General features: G+C 42.6%; 1 protein-coding gene across 1 annotated transcript in view; it reads left to right on the top strand.

Annotated features, from left to right (window-relative positions):
- Positions 1-17,846, top strand: part of ADGRG4 (adhesion G protein-coupled receptor G4) — a 92,763-nt gene extending 74,917 nt beyond the window's left edge. The window contains 8 exon segments of the mRNA XM_004441654.2: positions 378-646; positions 3,991-4,069; positions 6,638-6,918; positions 12,209-12,310; positions 13,245-13,409; positions 15,741-15,802; positions 16,651-16,714; positions 17,806-17,846. Coding sequence (XP_004441711.2) covers positions 378-646; positions 3,991-4,069; positions 6,638-6,918; positions 12,209-12,310; positions 13,245-13,409; positions 15,741-15,802; positions 16,651-16,714; positions 17,806-17,846 — 1,063 coding nt within the window.
- Positions 17,847-19,849: the final 2,003 nt, after the last annotated feature.

The following is a 19,849-nucleotide window of genomic DNA, read 5'->3' as shown; positions in this document are numbered from 1 at the left end:
ATAGTCATCCTGCTCTTCGGTCATATGTAGATTCAGCCTTGAGTCTGCTGAAGGAGTGAAGATAGAATTGTACTATCCAGGAAACTCCTTCCTTCCTTTTCTCCAAAAGAGAAAAAGAAAAAGAAAAAAAGGGGACTGCTTCATTGAGAGAGGCTATTATTATTCCTGTTAGTGAAGGTCGCTATATTTAGGATACTTTGACTCAACCTGGAAAGAGGGTGGGGGATTCTAAAATTCAGTACTTGTAAGGTAATATGAGTAATTTAATTTTAATAGGCAGTTCTTTTATTCTTTCACTTGTTATGCAGATAAGATGTGGCAATGCTTGATTAAAAACAGAGACCATACCTAACTAAATATTGTGCCTTTTCTTTTAGCAAACTTCGGAAAGATCATCCTTCCAAAATCCTGATCAACCTGTGCACAGCACTACTGATGCTAAACCTGGTATTTCTGGTCAATTCCTGGTCGTCATCGTTTCAGAAAGCGGGACTTTGTGTCACAGCCGCGGTGGCACTTCATTACTTCCTGCTTGTTTCTTTGTCTTGGATGGGCCTGGAGGCGGTCCACATGTATTTTGCTCTAGTCAAGGTCTTCAACATATACATTCCCAATTATATCCTTAAATTTTGTCTAGTTGGTTGGGGTAAGTATATCCGCCATTGTCCTTGATGGCTCTGTTTTAAGCTTGTGTATCTTTCTAATTCTAGCTCCATTAGACAAATTATTTGGGACCAAATTCTGTTATTATCATAGGTAAGGAATTAAGGATTGCCTCACTGATGTTTGGGTGTGCATCTCTTTTTCTGCCTATATTGCTCTATAAATTCAACTTTTAACCTTTTTGGTGAGGGATTGGTCCACAAATATTTACTGAACACCTGCTTCTGTACTGTGCTAAATGCTAGATCTATAGTACTAAAGCTGTCAGATTTTATCCTTCCCTCTGTAGAAATTACAGTAGCAACAAACACTGTCTGATATAACAGCCAACACTCAGGTAGCACTTACATGTGCCAGACAGTGTTCTAAGAGCTTTACGTAGTCATTTAATCTTCACAATATCTCTATGGAAAAGGCTTCATTGTTATTCTCATTTAATAGATGAGGACACTGAGGCACAGAGAGATTAGGTAATTTGCCAAAACTCACACAGCCTAGCAAGTGGCAGAACTGGGATTTGAACCAAGGAGTCTGTCTCCATAGTTTGGACTTTTAACCTGTATGATCTAACAACATTATTTAAGGGGCAGGAAAAGGATTTGCAATGTGTGAAAGGTGCTTGGTCAGACATGCCCTGATTCTCACCATACCTCGTGACTGTCACTCTCACTGCTGCCCTATGGAAGAAGCCAGGAATGAATCTCAGCGTGAATATTTCCTAATTTAAATGTCACTTCATTGGTTTGCTTTCCTGTATTTCTGAGACAGCTCAGCTCCTCCCCCACTCTTTGCCTTTTCAAAACAGATTTTGAATTCAGAAAATGCGTTGGACACATAGGAGATGCATGTTAAGTGGGATGCATAGGATACATAGGAAGATAGATTTGTCTTCCACTGCCTTTGTGAAGACAATAGCTTCCCAATTAGCTACTCATCCTTTTAATGAGTTCATTAACATAGTACATGCTTTCACTGGCCATGCAGTCAATGCTATTATCCATGCTAACGTAGGGAGCAAAGACAGGCAAATACTAAAGCATAATCTAAAATATTGTTTTAGTACACTTTGGAATCCATCAGAAACACAGCCCAAAGCAGTCAATACACTTCTCTTTATGCCTGGCAGCCCTCACCTTGAGTCAACCAGAAGATTGAAAAACGTTATGGAAGAGTCTTCATGAATAATCCAAAAAGCAGAGAACCCACATATGGCTAAGTGTGAAGGGGCTGTAAACAGCACTCAATCCTGGCTTTCGCTCTCCCTCCTTATCATTCATTCTCAGCTTCCTTTTCAGACCCTTCCTCCTTCACTTGCTCCTTAAACGTCGCTGTCCCCCAGAGCATGCTTCTTACCTCTGTGATCTTCTCATTCCACACACTTCCTGGGGTACAGGGAGAGGCAGCAAAGGCTAAGGCTTGGTACTTGGAGGCAGGAAAAATTTGGGGGGTGTCAAGTACATCCTCAAGCCAAAGCCAAGGGCTGACTGGCTCAACCAGTAAAGATACAACGAGCCACTTTCAGATTCAGTTGATTACTTACATAGACGGTGAAAGGAAGAGTAGCTGATGGTGCCAGCTCCCAAGTCCTTGTCCTACACACTATAAAGAATGACACCAAAACGAAAGGGAACAGATGGCTGCCACACAAGCTGTGGGATTCCCTGTTGCTGAGGAGCCGGTTCGAAACTGAAGCTATGTGGTTTTATATTCTGCAGCTCTGTTGTGAGGGGGGCAGGGTGCAAAGCCCCACGCCGCCTCAGAACCTGGGAGGTGATGAGAAACTGTCTTATGACAGCCTCCCAGAGGAGATAGGCGGGCGAGTAGGAGATAGCCTCAGAGCACCTCCTCATAGGCCTGTCGTCTTCTTGAATTCGTGGAAGATCATAAGGCATTCTGCCAAAATTCAAACCAGCTGCTGTTCAAGCCTTTGCCTGCTCAGCCTATATGGCTACCTGCAAGGTCACCAGGGAGCCACTGCAGAGGTGTCCCACTACAGGGAGTTTCAGAGCATTTAAATAATGTACAGCATAGGGAATGTAGTTAATAATATTGTAATAACTTTGTATGGTGACAGATGGTAACTAGACTTATCATGGTGATCATTTCATAATGTATATGAATATCAAATCACCATGATGTACACCTGAAACTAATAGGATATTGTATGTCAATTATACTTCAATTAAAAAATTAAATCAATAAATATTATGCAATGCAATCAACTGTAAGGAAAATAAATATTAGCATCTGTTTATGTTTGAAGTTCTATCTTCCTAATGCCAAAGCAACCTGTTGAAAAGGTTTTATTCCTTTATCTAAACCCCTGTCCAAGGCAATAGATTTGTCCACTTTTTTTTTTATAACCAGTAGGGATCTTTTTTGTTTTAATTATCAAAATGTAAACACAGCTTAGAGATTGCCTCACAACTTCCATCTTGAATATGAGGCCTCCCTCCATCCCTCCCTTCTGGCCTCAACAGGTATTTTTTAAACATCTACATCATGCTAGGAACTGTGTTAGGTATGTCATGTACACGTTAGAAGGGACTGTCCTGTTTGTCACAGAATAGGACACATATGTTTGGCACTCTTGGGGTCAGAACAGCTTTGGAAAATATCTTACAAAACCTCTAAAATGTGTGCGGGTTTAATACTCAGTTTAGGAGCAGTACATTGTTAGGAACAATGAAATCATTTAAGTTTTGCAAATGTATGTGAAATGGGATTTTTAAACCCTGTGTCTATACTCACATCACGTTTGACCACTTTGACTGAACGGATTGCTTTATTATAGTCTGGCTGAATTGGCTGGTTGTTAACTGGTCAATCTAGTCAAAATGTCAAACTAGTAATGAGTGGGGAAACAGCTCCCCTGTCAGAAAATCACTGAAGGTTGCAGCTGATTGCCTGTGCTCTTCCTCCAAGGTGACCTAGACAGAAAGATGCTGGGAACTAAGGGGCGGTATAGAAAGGGAGAAAAAATTGGCGGCCCATCATCTGAGAAGAAATGCTTGATGCAAACTTGTATTCCGATGAACTAGATACTTCTATTGCCAAGTTGATTTTTTGGCGCTTGAGCTATTTTTAATAACCAGTGGGCGTTATATTGGAGCCATTGGCATGCTGTTTAGTTTAGCAGATTGGAGAACTCCTAGAAATGTTTAACTTGGAAGAATTCACAAACATTTTGCAAACAATGGTATTCTGATGCCCGCACATCTGTGGCTCTTTTAAACAGTGTCTTAATGTATCAATGCCCACAGTCATTGATCAGGATTTCTCCCCCGCTTCCTAATGGGATGCCTTTGGCTTGCTTCCCCACTCTAGGAATCCCAGCGATCATGGTGGCAATTATACTCAGTGTGAAAAAAGATGTGTATGGAATTCTGAGCTCAAAGACTCCATTGTAAGTACCAGCATTTCTGCTTCTCAGACAGTGATGCCCTTGACCATCAGGGTATGGTGGGGTGTTCCAGGCCTACGGCTTGGTCTTGACGCTGGCTTTAGGGAGGACTCAGCCTCAGCCTTTCTAACCTAAACACAGTCATGGGCACACTCACATGATGGTTAGGTGCCTGGGCTCTGTATGACCTTGGGCAAGTTACCTTACCTCTTACTTCCATTTCCTCCTCTGGGAAATGGGGATAATAATGTTTGCTCTCAACGTTGTGTGCAAATTAAAATGACAAATCATGTATAGAAAGTGCTTAGCATGTGGCCGGTTCCACAGCAAGTGCTACATAACTGACAGCTATTGTGATTATGATTAGAAAGCTCACAGAAGTTGGAAAGAGTTGGAGTGGTCACTATAAAGACATACTGAGATGAGTTGGAAACATTTTCTACCGTCCAACAACAAAGTTCTCCCCTGAAGAAGACTCCACCACTTTCCTTTGCAAACTGGCTCGGCTTTGTTGTCCTGTTTATTCTTTTCTTTATTTCTTCTTTTCTTTATATGTGTAAGCCCATCTCTTTGGTTTTCTCATCCGCAGCCACAAGAGACTAGCCATTCACTTCGCTCTACCTCTCTAGAACCTTCTTTTACAGGTCTGGAGATAGTTACCATGTAGTTTTTTAGACTGCACAGTCTCATTTCACACTCTGATAGTTTTTTTTGTTGTTGTTGAGGTCATAATAGTTTATAACATTGTGAAATTTCAGTTGTACATTATTATGTGTCAGTCTCCATATATATGTGCCCCTTTGCCCCTTATGCCCACCCCCCAACCCTCTTCCCCTCTGTAACCACTAATCTGTTCTCTTTGTCCATGTGTTAGTTTATCTTCCACGTATGACACTCTGATTGTTTATTATGTACCCATATCCATTCTTTTTATCATTGCCTCTCAAGTTCTTTCTTGCTATAGATTTCCTCTCTCACTGGATTGGAATCAAATATAGGAGGTCTTGCCCCCCAGACTCCTCTGTCTTTCATATTCAGATGACAGTTTCCAGAAGGTCAAAATTTTATTGCCCTTTCCAGCAGATGCCTTCTGATTATAATTCCTTGTTACCCTTTCTTTCTCTCTCTTTTCTCTTCCCTTCCATCTCATCTCCTCCTCCATCCTCCCTCCTTGCCTGTTTTGTGACTTAAAGGGTCCCCAGTCTCTGTCTAAAGGTGGCTCTTCTTCAAAGATCAAAAGCAAAAGCAAAACCAGAACAAAACCAACTCCACTCCCCCTGACAAGAGTCCTTTCATGTGTGAATTGGTTAGTAAGAGGTAGACTGCACTAAGAGCTTTTTCAAAAATAATTATATTTTGAAGAAGTAATACATGCACATGGTACAAAATTCAAATGTACAAAAGGGTAGAGGATGAAAAGTAAGCCCCATTCCCAACCCCCAGCTACCCAGCTTCTTTCCCTTGATGCAACTCTTATTACCAATAATCAAATGTGTATGGATACTCTCTTGCACGCTTTGTTACCCAAAGTGTAGATAGACATTGTTTGGTACTTAACAATGTGTCTTGGAGATGATTCTCTATCCAAACATATAGCTCTGCCACTTTTTAAGAGTTTTCTATATCCTTCTTTAAGGCTAAAGATGATATTCAAGGAACCCTAAGTATTAGTCTCCATTAGGGAAATTAAAAGCTCCCCCCGCCACTGCCTCCAAGCACACACAAACTCACAAATACATGAAAGTATCCACACCAACATGAACAATATGACCACAAGGGATTTTCCCGGTTCTGGAAAAGAGGTCTCAGCTAAGTTGACACACATTTAAATTAGTGAAGCTTGTCTGTGTTCAAAAATCAGAGGTAACACCTCCAGTAATTGGAAATGATATTAGATAAAATATTTGTTCATATGAATCACCACATATGTCTTATTTAATAGAAACTGTAGAACCACTAATCAATCCAGTGGCCGGTGTTGCCTTTTGTAGTCCAAACCTGTAACTGTGGTGGGAGGTTTAAAATATACATCATATTGAAAGCAATACAACTAGAGCTGTCCTCTTTTTGTTGCATTTTCATTAACTCTGATTATCTCATCATTGTTTGATATAGCATTCAGAAAAGCCAGTCACTGCTCATGTCCTTTTATTGTGATATTTATCATGCAAAGCGGAATTCATCCTGCAAATAAAAGCTCAAGTGTAGGATGGAGGGTGGTGAGAGCCACTTTGGGGGGAAATACATAATTTGTTTTTCTGCTGTTGAGAAAGAGAGTAGCCTCCTAGGGAATTGGAATGAGACGTTTCTGCATATGTAGGACAGAAATATCCTCTAGGATTTCTAACTAGATGCTGGAAAGAACCCTGGACTGGGGCTCAGGAGATTAGGGTTCTAGTCCCAGCTCTGCCCCCAGTGAGTGTGAGTGAACTCTGTCAAGATTTTGTCTCTCTAGGTCTAGGTGTTCTCAGGAGAAATGAAACTGACTAGGTGATCTTCAGAGTCTCACTGAAAACTATGAGTTTGTGTTTTTCTACCTCACAATGGTCTTCTCTTCTTTGTCTCTTACAGTTGTTGGATTAAAGACGATTCTGTCTTTTACATCTCAGTTGTGGCTTATTTTTGCCTCGTATTTCTCATGAATCTCTCCATGTTCTGCACTGTTCTTGCTAAATTGAATTCCATGACACCCCAAAGCCAGAGGACTCAGCAGAAGATGATCCTGCATGACCTCAAAAGCACAACAAGCCTGACATTCTTACTTGGTCTCACCTGGGGGTTTGCCTTTTTTGCCTGGGGACCTGTGAGGATCTTTTTCTTGTATCTTTTTGCCATTTTTAACAGTTTGCAAGGTAACTGCTGTTCTTTGTACTTTCTGTGGCTAGCTAGACCTCCACCAAAGCTTTTGCTGCTTTGGAAAATAATCTCACCTTTCAGGGATCCAGAGGAGGAAAAGATACTCCAAGAGGCTTCTGCTGTCAATGAGTTGACAGGCAGACATTGGAAACATTAGCTAAATGTTAGGGCTTCATTAAATGAGCCCACTCTCTCTTACTCAGGGATGTAGAGAGAAGCCTAGAGTGCTAACTCAACTCTAGCTAATTGGCAATGTCTATATCAAGAACTGATTGTCAATACTTCTTACAATATTCATTGCATCAACACATTGTGCTCATAAGTGTACAGATTCACACTTATGTTGACATTTTGAAGGGCACCATCCAGTTGAACATAGCAATTACTGGACAGCAGAAACATTAAACTTTTGACCGCATAGATTCTGGCTGCATCAGATATCCTAATATTGTGGGAAGGAGCCAGGCTAGGAAATCATAGAGTCCTAGAGGAAAGAAGGTAAAGAGCAAAGAGCAGTGGGCCAAGGCAAGAGGCCAAGGTTCTAGTCCTGGTTTTGCTACAAATCAACCTTGAAAAAGTCACCACAACTGGTTGAATTAGATGAGCCTAAGTGAATGGCTCTATAGTTCTTTAATCTCCTCCCTATTTTCTGGTGAAAGGAGCAAATGATGATGAAATAATTAAATGGTAGGCCAAGATGACATGACAAGTAAAAGCTAGGGATCTGGTTAATACACCTCTGAGTAATTGTTGATGTTCATTTTAACCTGATTTTGCCTATTAAAAAATCTTGAGGGGAAGAGCCATGAGGAATGATTTCCTGGGAGTCTCAAACTCCACCCCATGCTCTTATCCTCGGGTTTGGCCCAGTTCTTTTGGGTTAATGGGACAGGCTGTGAGTCAACTTGGGCAGTCCATTGAGTTAGGATCTCCCTACTGCTCTGAACTATTTCTTCCCTCAATAAACCCTTTTACCAGGGTACGGTCCACTGGTGGTCCCATATGATGCTCCAGCAAGGAAAAGAGTTCTATGGTCAAAGAAGTTTGGGAAATGTGGCAAATTACATTCCCCCATTCTTGAAATGGCACAATATGTGTTAGCATGGTAAAAACTCAGTATTCCTATACTGCTGGGGGAAAATAAAAACCTTCAAAAATTTGTTTTAACCCAGCATTTAAAAAAACTTCAGAACACTTTGTCACTGTGGTTATTAGCCCCTGAGGAACCTTGGGAAATATGAATTGGTGTGCAGTTATATGCCAGCATTTGCAAGGTGCTGCAGAGAGATGGGGGAGGAATCTAGAATAAGACAGTTTTTGCCCTCATGTCTTATGATTCAAGGAACCATCTCATTTTAGAGCAATGAAGTGTATCAACTGAAACTTTCTGTCCCACCAGATTCTGCGAACCTTATATAGCCATATTCTGACTGGAATGTAAAAAGACACAAAATGTGTTGTTCTTCCTCCAAATGCCATCTTTATTCCTTCTGGTAGTAGGGATAAAATTTTTAGGAGCTCTCCACACCACTCTCACTTGGTTCACTTTTTGAGGCTACCAGCACTTGGTTGTATCCTACATTGCTGACTGAGGCCCTGGTGATGGTTGTATACTTTACCTCTTGACAGAACTACCTGGCCTACACTGAGATACCCTGGTCTCAGTAGCATGCTTTAAGTACCAACCAGCCTTGGTGTAGAATGTGTACAGAAGTGGATTAGGAACCAGGTGCCTGTGCAGATTTCTTCCTCAGCAATCACTCCAGGCTTCTTTCGGCTCACTAACTCTGAGGAGAAACGCACTTACCCTATGAAAAGAGGGGTTAAAGAGAAAGCTGACAAATGAAGAGGAAAGCAAAGCAGTTTAGAGCTTAAAAAGGAGAGAGAGGTGTTTTCAAAACAGCAAGCACTCCACTCCTATGGTGGAAGGGGAAAGCAGTATCTAAGCAGGAAGCCTACATGGGTAGGAGCAGAATCCAATGGGGATCTCCGAGGACTAAAACCAAAGTCTTATAGCCCCAGCATCAACAGAGCCAAGCTGTCTCTGTCAGATACGCTTTGTGTCAATCAAGCACCTAGGGTTGCTAGTTCTAGTCCCACCTACAAGATAGAATGTGCCATCTTGCAGAGAGGGTGTTTTCAGAGCCCTGAGTTTCAAACTCAAATTACACACACACAGACACACACACACACACACACACACACACACACACCCCAAATACTCAAAACAAGAAGGCAATGAAACAAGGGAACAAAATAGCCATTTAAAAGACAGATGGCAAGTTTGCAATTCTGGCCAAAGGAAGTTGCCCTGTGGTCAAGTGTGAAAAACTTATGCTCATGATGAGCCATTCTGAAGGAGGGATGCACAAATAAAAATGCAGGTGACAAAAACCTGACATCTTCCTTCATGCCTGTGTTCTAGTGCGTAAGCAGATCAATCTGTTATTGGAAAGAAAAAGGAAGGCTGTCAGGCAGAGAGGGAGAGCTGGCAGGCAGCTCATTAGAATTCACAGAATAACCTTTAAGTCTGAGAATGAATAAACTCCATGCAGGAAATCAGAGCCCCAATGGGTGCTTGTTGTCACTGTTGCCCCTTGTTTGTGCTGAAGCTGGAGGAGTTTTACCTGCTCTGAGACTGGGATTTGCTCTCATCAGGTTGCTGCACCACCTTTCAGGTGGCTGCTGCTCAGAAAACCAGTGAACGCTGCTGGATTCATCACCCCAGTTGTTTGGTTACAAATGGAGATCAAGACCTCAGGGGACATGGTGGGACATGTCATACTGTTTAGCCTCCAGATTGCTGTCTCCCATCCGGAATCAGAGAGTCTCAGGGCTGGGGCCTGGGAATCAAGATCTTCCCAATCCAGTTTCCCATGGAGTGACAGAAGTCACATGCCTCTACCTGAAACTCCGGAGACACAGAGCTCACCATTCCATAAAGCAGGGCATTGAACTTCTCTTTCTCTTTATTGAACTATATCTGACATATATCCTGTGTAATTTTAAGGCGAACAACATGTTGATTTGATAAATTTGTGTATTGTAATGTGATTGCCGTTGTAGCTTCTAATCAGCTCTGAATCTTACCTGGGTCATCCTTTCCTGAGGGTAGTATAGTGCAGTGGTTAAGACCTTGGGCTCTGCAGTCAGACTGCCTGTTTTCAGTCCTGACGCTGCCAGACCAATATTAGCTCTGTGACAGGGTCAAGTTTACTAGACTTCTTGGACTCTGAGGTCTCTCATCTGTAAAAACAAGACTAATAGCACAATGCCTATGATATAGTCATTGCTTAGTCAACACTAGCTGTGATTTGTTATTACATGGTTGTTCTGTAGCTTTCTCCCATTGCTCTGAGTTCTAACCTGGCAACTACACAGAACAAGCCTAGTTTCTCCTTTTCATGACAGCCCTTTCAGATCTGTGACTTTAGCTACCCTCTCTCCCCACCCTATATTCCTCGCTCCAAGTTTTCTCTCATCCAAATGACAACACCCCAGCTCTTTCAGCCTTTCTTCAAGTCCATCCCTATTCTTGTTCAGTCTATTCCTGAATCCTTCCATTTGCCATCATCTTCTTGAAACAAAGCCTCCCAAACTGAGTTTGGTGCTGGTAGGAGGAAGGGCCAAACCAGGGCAGAATGGCAGGAGACTCTCACTCGCCTCAATCAAGATTCCTTACTTCCACTAATGCCCTAGCTGAAATGAGCTTTGGGGGCATTTACTAGTGATTTGTGCTCATCCTGCAATGAGTTAAGACCACTCCAATCCATCACTCATCATTTACCTTCAGAACAACTGGCCAGTGAGGAGGCAAGCTGAACCTTATATAAAGAACAAAAGTTTCCAAACTGCACTTGGCCCAAAAGAAATATTTTGAGGCCCAAGAAGGTATCACTAAGGTTGCAGAAGGCTGTGAGAGTTTTTGTGTTAAGTGCCTTGGAGTTCAAGTCAACAAACATCTATTGAGCTGCCACACATAGTACTGGAGGCAAAGAGAGACGCGATACAAAGATGAAAGAGAAAGATACCTCAGCCCTCGAAGACTTGACAGCTAAGTGGAGAGATGGGCAATACGTGGAGAATAATATGGCTAAACATGGCAAATATTACAAGAAAAAAAGTGTTATGGGAGTTCAGAAGTGGGAAAGATGAGTTTCAGTTTGAGGCATCTGGGAAGGCTTTGTGAATAAAAAGACTTTTAGCATGGACCATAAATAAAATTCAGGCTGTTGACAAGAGTTATTTCTGCTAAGTCCACCCCCAAACTTTAGGAAATACAATTGGCTCTCCAGGGCATTTGCAATCAGGATCATCTTGAGTCCTACTTTCATCCCCTGAAGGAGATATTTTAGAGTGTGGGGATGAGAAATGGCCAGAATTGCTGGTGGATACCCTCAGCATCTCTTCCCCACTTGCAGGACAAACTCAGAGCTGGCAGTGGAAATTGAGGGCACCAAATTCATGGTTTCCACACAGTGCCAAAAAACATGTGTATCAGTTATTTATTGCTGTGTTATTACTCCCAAATTTTAGCAGCTTAAAACAACAAGCACTTATTATCTTACGTAGTTTCTGAGGGTCAGGAATTCAGGAGCAGCTTAGCTGGGTGGTTCTGGCTCAGGGACAAGAGTCCTTATGAAGTCGCAGTCAAGCTGTCAGCCAGGGCTGCAGGCATCCGAAGACCTGACTGGGGCTTGAGGATCTGCTTCCAGGAAGCCTCACTCACACGGCTGTGGACTGGAAGCTTCAGTTCCTCACCATGTGGTCCTCTCTACAGGGCTGTCAGAGTGTCCTCAAGACATAACACTTGGCTTCCTTCGGAGTAAGTGATAAGAGGGAGAGGGAGAGAGAGAGAGAGAGAGAGAGAGAGAGAGAGAGAAGCCACAATGTCTTTTATAAACTAATCTTGGAAGTGACATGCTATCATTTCTGCCATATTCTGTTGGTACAATATGAGAGGAGACTACAAAAGGATGTGTATGCCAGGATGTGGGGATCATTGAGAGCCATCTCAGAGGCTGGTTCCCATTGCAGGCCTCATCTCTCAAGCTCTAGGATGGACAGCAGCCCAGGGGAAAAACTGTGGTTGACATGAAGTCTTGAGATCTTCTTGCCATCACTGCCTTTGGGAGGGAGGCTGGAAAGATGAGCTCAGAAAGACAGTAATGACCCTGGGGTTCCTTAGAAGAAGTATCAATGATGACAAGAGTAAACCTGAGTGTGGGCATTGGTGACAGTGAGTGAAAGAAGCTTAAAAAGACTGACCTTCTTCTCCTGGCTTAGGATTCCTCATTTTTGTATTCCACTGTGCGATGAAGGAGAATGTCCGGGAGCAGTGGCAGATACACCTCTGTTGCAGGTGGTTGCAACTGAATAACTCTTCTGGTAAGATGTCAGTTTGGGTAAGGTTTTGAATTTACAGGTTTGACAAAATGCATCAGATTATCTTGTTTCCTGATTTGAGTTCATACAGCATCAACATCAAATGGAGGCTGTTTTCATGTCATGAAAAAGATTTGTACTTTTGGGCTGAGATGAATGAAGTCAGATGAAAGATGTGACTTGGGCCATATTTTAACTTAATAAAGCTTCTCTTTTGGCCCAGATTCCTTGGATTGCTTGTCCTTGCTGTCTACTGAGTCTCGATTCAATTAAAAGAACATTGATGGAGTGCCTACTGTGTTCTAGGCACTGGGTCACAGGGCCTTTCTGGCCTGTAACCAACAGTGGGCTGAGAAGATGTGGGAAGCAAGGAGTGATGGTGCAGGTGGAGAGAACTTGCAGCATCCCTAAGATGCCCAGCTGGTGGGCTGCCCAGATGGACCGATGGCCCTTCACGCACAGTGGGAAATGTAGTGGAGTCTGATGTTGCCTCTGAGAATATCTGCAGTCCAGGCAAACTGATTTTCTATGTATCCAAAGCCTCTTCTATCTAATTCAGGCAGCTTCACTCAGTCTCAATGCAAAGCTCAGTCTATTTCCTTTAGAGAAGGCAGTGCTTGAACTCAAAGATTCTATACGTAGCACAGAGATCCTGCTCCTTTATGCTGGGCATGTCAGTAACCTGCTGGTCCCTGTGCCAGGCTCTAGGGAAAGCAGGCATCCTTGGTAAGTGAGTTGGCTCTGCTGTACCACACATTACAGTTCAAACTTACTTCTTACAACTTCATAGAAAAGCTGACTCCTTGAGGTACCCACAATGAACACTCTGTACATTGGGCTTTGTATTTTTTAACAGGATTATTAAGATATAATTTGCCCATTTGAAGTGTAGAATTTAGTGAAGTTTATGTTTTTAACTTGTTTGGTGTCTTTTCAGATTGCAGCAGGTGTGAGCTAAATGTTGGGTATAAAAAGGAAAGACTGAAGAAAACCTTCAAGCAAAAATTGTTGACACCATCCCTTAAGTCAACTGTAACTAGTTCCACTTTCAAGCCTTTAGGCTTCGCACAAGGCACTCCTTCAGAAATAAGCTTCCCAAATGGTGAGAGAAAATGCTATGTTGTCTACACTTATATTTCAGAGATACTGAATTAATGTGAGGCCACATACACGGTCTTGGGAAATACTTCCTCCTCAAAACTAAATGCACATGTGCATGTATATACCTGGGTTCATTTTTGGCTGAGAAAGTGTGTTTAGAAGCACCTAGTGAACTTACTATGTACAGATCTGGTAGATTATTAATGGAGGAGAGAAGAGATTGAAGGTCAAAAAAATCATTGGTTATTAAAAACAATTGTCGTAGACTGTTAAAAGCAGGAAGAACCTTCGCCATTGTCCAGTGCAATCCCCTCATTTTACAGATGAGGAACCTTAAACAGGAAAAAAGAAAACACCTTATGGACAGTCACTCAGCCCATCAGCAGCAGAACTGGGGTCGGAACTCAGGTCTCCTGGCTCTCAGGCTAGTGTTCATCATACCCCACCAAGAATATCCACTGAGCTGCACATCACTCTTAGATGCTTACCTTCTTCCACAGGAAGCCAAATTTCTAGGTACAGAGACAGAAGTTGAGGTGGAGATGGGTGTTGGGAGGGAAAGTGTAGGGAAAGGATTGGTCTAAAGGTCTAAAGTAAAGAGAAAGGCAAAATGAGCAAGAACTCAAGAACTCAAGTTGATGTTGTGATGATTCTGTGTTCCGTGCTTCCATTTAAATGATGGTGCAGTGGCCTTTGGTTTCCTTTCTTAAGGACCAAAGTCAACTCCAGCTCACACACACAGAACACCTTTGGTGGCCTGGCTGTATTCATTCTCCCACCTTCTCGGAGCTGGTGGTAGAACTGCCTTATCCACTTGTAGTTTTCATTATGTCGGCTCCACACAACAGTTCTATTTCCAAGGGTTGCTGCCAATCTGGAAGCAGTGTGGTGGGTAAAAAAAAAAGCACCGAACTTGGAGTCAGAAGGCTTTGGCTCTAATCCCAGCTCTGTCACTAACTCTGTGACCTGGGCACATCACTTCCCTACTTGAAGCTACATTTTCTCTACCTTCAACATGAGGGGGCTAGGATGGATAATCTCCAAAGTGCCCACCAGCTTCAGGCCTGTGTGAAGCAACACTGTTTTCCAGTTTAGGCTGGTTGGCTAGTGTACAGAGTCTCAGTCTTCATTTCTGTATGAGAAAGTTGGTGCATATGAAAAAAATCTTTCCCTGGCCAAAGTGTCCATCAAACTCTTGCCAGCTAACTTGCAGATATGTTCTGGTGCTCATATGGAGGCACTGGGGAGCCATGGCAGATAGAGGGCATGAGTCGTGGAAGCTGTTTAGTAGATAATAGTTGGAGCAGATTGGGAAATATTTTTGCAGGGGGTTAGTTAGTATTGGCTTCCCTGCTATCCCCGGGGGATATTGTTTCATTAGCAAATATACAGCCCAAATGTACATATTTTTCTTTTCTTTTTTTTTTTTTTGTGAGGAAGATCAGCCCTGAGCTAACATCCATGCCAATCCTCCTCTTTTTCTGAGGAAGACTGGCCCTGGGCTAACATCCGTGCCCATCTTCCTCCACTTTATATGGGACGCTGCCACAGCATGGCCTGACAAGCGGTGTGTCAGTGCATGCCCGGGATCCAAACCCCGGGCCGCCAGCAGCGGAATGCGTGCACTTAACCACTACACCATGAGGCCAGCCCCCTGTACATATTTTTCTTCAGAGGAGCAGTAACCAATACCATGTCCAAGATTTTGATGTTGTTGTACCAAGCTATAGATCTGGAGAGCCTAGGGGCCTGCAGCCGGTATCAAAATGCACATCAGTTGTGGCAGTAACTCAGTCAATAGGGCAAGCAGTCCAGCATCTTGGGCCACAGGTTCTAAAACTGCAATCTGGATGCTGCCATCAGACTTGTGGCAGCCAGAAGCTTGATTCCATTAGCACAGAGTGAAAAATTATGCCCTCTGTACCACTGGGTACTCTCAGGCTTGAGAAACAGCTAAAGCTTCAGAGCAAGAATATCAAATTCATAGGGGATATAGCTCTGTGTGTGTTACCATTTTATGTTGTCTCTTCATGGAGGCCTCCAAGGTTTGTCCGTGAATATCTTCCCCTAGGTTACAGTTACTGTGATTAACACAGCCTATTATTCACAATGCAGGAAGAACACATGCACTTGTAATTGCCTAAACGGTGCTGTCAGGATGGATTAATTCATCCTGGATTTATGTTAAACTATCCAAGGAAAGCACCACAACTTTCAATTCCTTTCTAATTCTTCTATTCATTCCTTCATTTGATAAAAATTTCTTATGCTTCTACTATGTGCCAAGTCCCCAATGCCACGGCTGAAAATGTTCCTTTCTTCTTTAATGCAGATGGTTTTGATGAAGATCCCTACTGTTTCTCTTCCTTGAGTTGCGAAGTTGTGCCTACTTATGTGAGAAGAATATAACCTGATGAAATCAAAATGAATTTCATTCACATACAAAGATGTCTTCAATAATTCCCAGCAGAGATACTCGCCTCCCCCCACCCCCAGATTGGGAAAAATGTTGAATTTGCGAAGCCATCTGCTCCAACTTTATATTCTAAATATTATTTTGGAAGGGGAAGAATGAGATAGCATTTAGTGAATATTAAAGTCAGACTAATTCTATTCATTGTTATAGTTGTTTCTCCTTTTAGATAAGATTTGAGCCTAGAGTTATGATATATTAGGGGAGAAAGGTCTACAGCATTGGACATTTTGTTTCAAAAAGTCTAAGTGTCCACATTCTGAAAGAAAAAAAATGAAGATCAAGGCCCTTACTGCCCTGAGAGCCAAACGATTTCAGGTGGCCAAAGTTTCCAGCTGGCCAGTTGGCCTGACAGCCACAGGGGAAGCAAATAGAAAGAGCCAGAAAGTCGCACCTTTTGGAAAAAAACTCTATCCTGTTGGCCTGTGCAAAGCGCCTGAAATCCCCATTATTCAAGTCACTCTTTTGATTGAAGCCCCTTGTCAAAATGTAAACATGTTTTGTGAAAAGGGTGGCTCATCAATCCACAGACACTCATGAATTCCTCAGTGGGGAGGAATTTCTCAGCCAAGACATCCTCTGAGGGAACAGCAAGCAGGGTCCTGAGGAATGTCACAGAATCAGAGTTGTTTGAAGCTGGTGGTTGTCCCTAGAGAGGAAAGAACAGGTCAGGGTGAGCAGAACTGTAGGGGGATGGAGGCGAGAAGAGTCACCCAAAGGCAACAGAGTGAGCGCTGAAGATGAATTTTGCCTGCTTTGCACTCTGTAGCTAAGCACCATGGGTGGCCTTCTTAATCTCATCGCCAATACTGCCACTGAGGCTTCCCAGCCAGGTAGGCTGCTTGCATTTGGCCTTGGGTAGAAATGAGTAAAGAGAAGAAAATTCTGGAAGGATACACAATCAATTGGTATCAGTGGTTGCCTTCAGGAAGGGGAACTGGGTATCTGGGAGCAAGGGAGGAAGGGAGATGTACTTTTCACCCGATACCTCTTTATATTTTTTGAATCCTGTGCTGAGAGATTATATTATCTCTTCAAGCAATAAATAAATGAATACATAAATAAATAAAGAGGGTCAGACCCTTCTAATAAGAAAGAAAGATAAACTCCTGGGTTTCAATACCATAAATCAAGTCCCCAATTACTCTTGTGAATATGTATGGTGCAGTGGGCTGTGGAGACGGCAAAGCTGGGTTCAAATCCCAGCTCTTGCTGGAGATGTGACAGAGATTCATAGATGTGAGACTAGGGGTGGTAATAGTAATAGTATATTCATTATAGAGTTGAGGTGAGGCTTAAATGAGATGAGGTCTATAAATTTTCTGGCACAGTGAGACACAGTATGTCTTAACCCCTTTCTCCTTCTAACACCCACCCACTTACCTCTCACCCCCTCATGGCCCCACCCACCATGTCTGCTCCATTAAAGGTACCACACTGGATCCTCTAAGCAAGATTTACCACTGATTGCCAAACAGACGGGAGCAGTGGTGCCAATCACTGGTATAAAGCTCTTAGGCTCCTCTTTGGCCCCTCTACCATCCCATGCAACATTAAAAAAGTACGTAGGCCCTTAGGCCCCTGAATATCTGCCTCAGAGTCAATCCCTTTGCCTAGGAAATTTTGCCCTGAGGAAATCTCACAACCGTTGTTCCCTATAGGGCTTTACGGGTATATTTTTGTAGAGGAAGGTAAGGGAGCGAGTGAGTGTGTGTGTGTGAAAAGACTAACATAAATAATGAACAAAGTGTCTTGAATGTTAGAAAATGTCTTTGAACTGCAAATGTTGTCACCTTCATTCAAAAACAGATTTAGGGACAAGATTTGGGTGTAATTAGCAAGTTTACAAATATATACATTCTGCAAATGCTTTTGGGGGATCATTTTTGGCAGTGAAAATGCCCATGATTGTATTTTTTTTCAGCAAATAATAGGACCCTGATTGTTCTGCTGCTGCTGGAGTGATGAATGTACAGCCTGTCTCTAATGACCTGACATGCTGTCAAGAACAGAAATGTTATTTTATAGAAAAGTTCATGATTCCTGTCATGACTCCTCCTGCTAATTAGTAAAACATGAGTTTTTTGCAAATTAGACGACAGTTTGAAATGGTAGGGAAAACACTGATTAAACATCTTTCAGGCATCCTTTGGTTTGCTCTTCCTGGAACCAAAAAATGGCTAACACTTGTGTGAAGACAGACCCAAGTGATTATGGAAAAGAGACTCTAGAACCTTTGGTCTGCTATCAGTCAACAATCAACTCCCAAGCATTCATTGAGCCCTGACGTGGAGAGAAAGATTCAGACGTGTCACACTTAGACCAATACCTCCAGCAGCTTACTGTTTACTTGGGGAGACCAGATACAAACATTGGAATAGTGAATGATTACAGCAAGGATATGGCGGAAGAGAAGTCCTTCATGGGCAGTATTTAGTCCGGCTGAGAGTGGGGTATTCCAGGTTTGGAGGAGGGCAGCTTGGGTAAGGCAGGACTCCATTTTTCAATACCACAGGCAAATACTCTTTATTAAGTACTGGTCAACAAACTTACAAAGCCCCTTGGAGCTTCAGGGCACAGGCTCTGGTTTTTCATTCTCTGCTGTGCTCTGGGTACCCTGTGAGCAAGCTGGCAAACTGAATAGTACCGAACTCTCTCTGGGGAAAGTTTGAGGAAGCTCCTGCCCAGGACCTTAATCCTTACTGTTTTGTAAGAAGTCTCAAAGGAGACAGTGACCATCTGTGATGGCCCACCTCCTCTGCACCCAACGATATGGGAAGGTTAGGGGGTGGAAGTGTAAGAGGAGGTAAGGCTTGTATCAACAGCTCAGGCTTATGGTTAATTGGTGGGTTTCTGGTCTTGATCTTCAGACATTCAGGGGACACAAGGAGTTTGGAGTAATGGAGGAAGGACCTAGTTATACCTCTGTTGACTAGGCAAAACAAATGAAATGGATTAAATTCATACTTATAATGTCTGGCACCTTGTAGGCACTCCATATATATTTCTTGTGTGCATGAATGAATGAACGGTCTAAAGCACATGAGTATATGAAAGCAATGGCTGACATTTCCTAATCTAGGGTTTCTTATCTTAGTGCTGAGTAAACCTATGTTCTCCACTAATATGTAAACTTCATGAGAGTAGGAACCTCGTCTGTCTTGTTGACTGCTGTACTCTTAGTGCCTAGCACAATGTTTCAGTCAAGGTTCTTTGGTTGCCAGCAACAGGAACCAAATGTCTTTGAACTGACAATTGTCAGTTCAGGTTACCCAAGGAAAAGGGAATTGGTTGAAAGGGCTTTGGGAACTCAAATAATTTGGGAAGGTTAAAGAACAGGGCTTGAAAAATGACAGAGGTCTACAAATCAGGAACCACAGGGATAGTCTCCCAGCAGGGAAACTTCTTGTAAGGGCACCACTACTGGGAAAAATAAACTGTAATTTCTTCTAGCTTCATGTTATCAGCTTAAGATGCAGAGTCTCATAAGGCTGCTTCTGAAAGGCTGAGCTTAAATTTTGTGCTGTACTGAGCAGTGAGAGGAGGGATGTGGCAGAAGAAACCTTCAGGGAGCCCTTTGGTTTTGATATGGTAGGACAGGAGCTTGGATTTATCACCCCATCAAGAATACCCAGAGTAGGGGAGAAGTGATTCTACCAAAAGAAATTAGGGTGCTGTTAGGAATGGATAAGTAGGTAAGGAAAAACTCCACATATGCCCACTACATACAATATAGGGCTGAATGTATTTTGGTTGAATGAATGGCTAATTCAGTAACATCCTTCTTGGATGAGGGTGCAAACAGTGGTTAGAAGAGGAGGTCTCTCCCCCACCCCAATGCCTTATTCATGTATTCACTTATTTTTTAAAGGCAAAAATATATCAAGATGTGTTGAGAGAGCTGAAGAGTTCAAGATAAGCATCTCAGAATAATAGAGAAGAGTGCTGTTAGAAAAGGTGATATTTTG

The sequence above is a fragment of the Ceratotherium simum genome, chromosome X (assembly GCF_057802395.1).
Source record: "Ceratotherium simum simum isolate JZ-2026a chromosome X, ASM5780239v1, whole genome shotgun sequence".
Classification (NCBI taxonomy): Eukaryota; Metazoa; Chordata; class Mammalia; order Perissodactyla; family Rhinocerotidae; genus Ceratotherium; species Ceratotherium simum.
The sequence above is the reverse complement of the archived record's forward strand: the minus strand, read 5'-3'. Positions and strand labels throughout refer to the sequence as shown.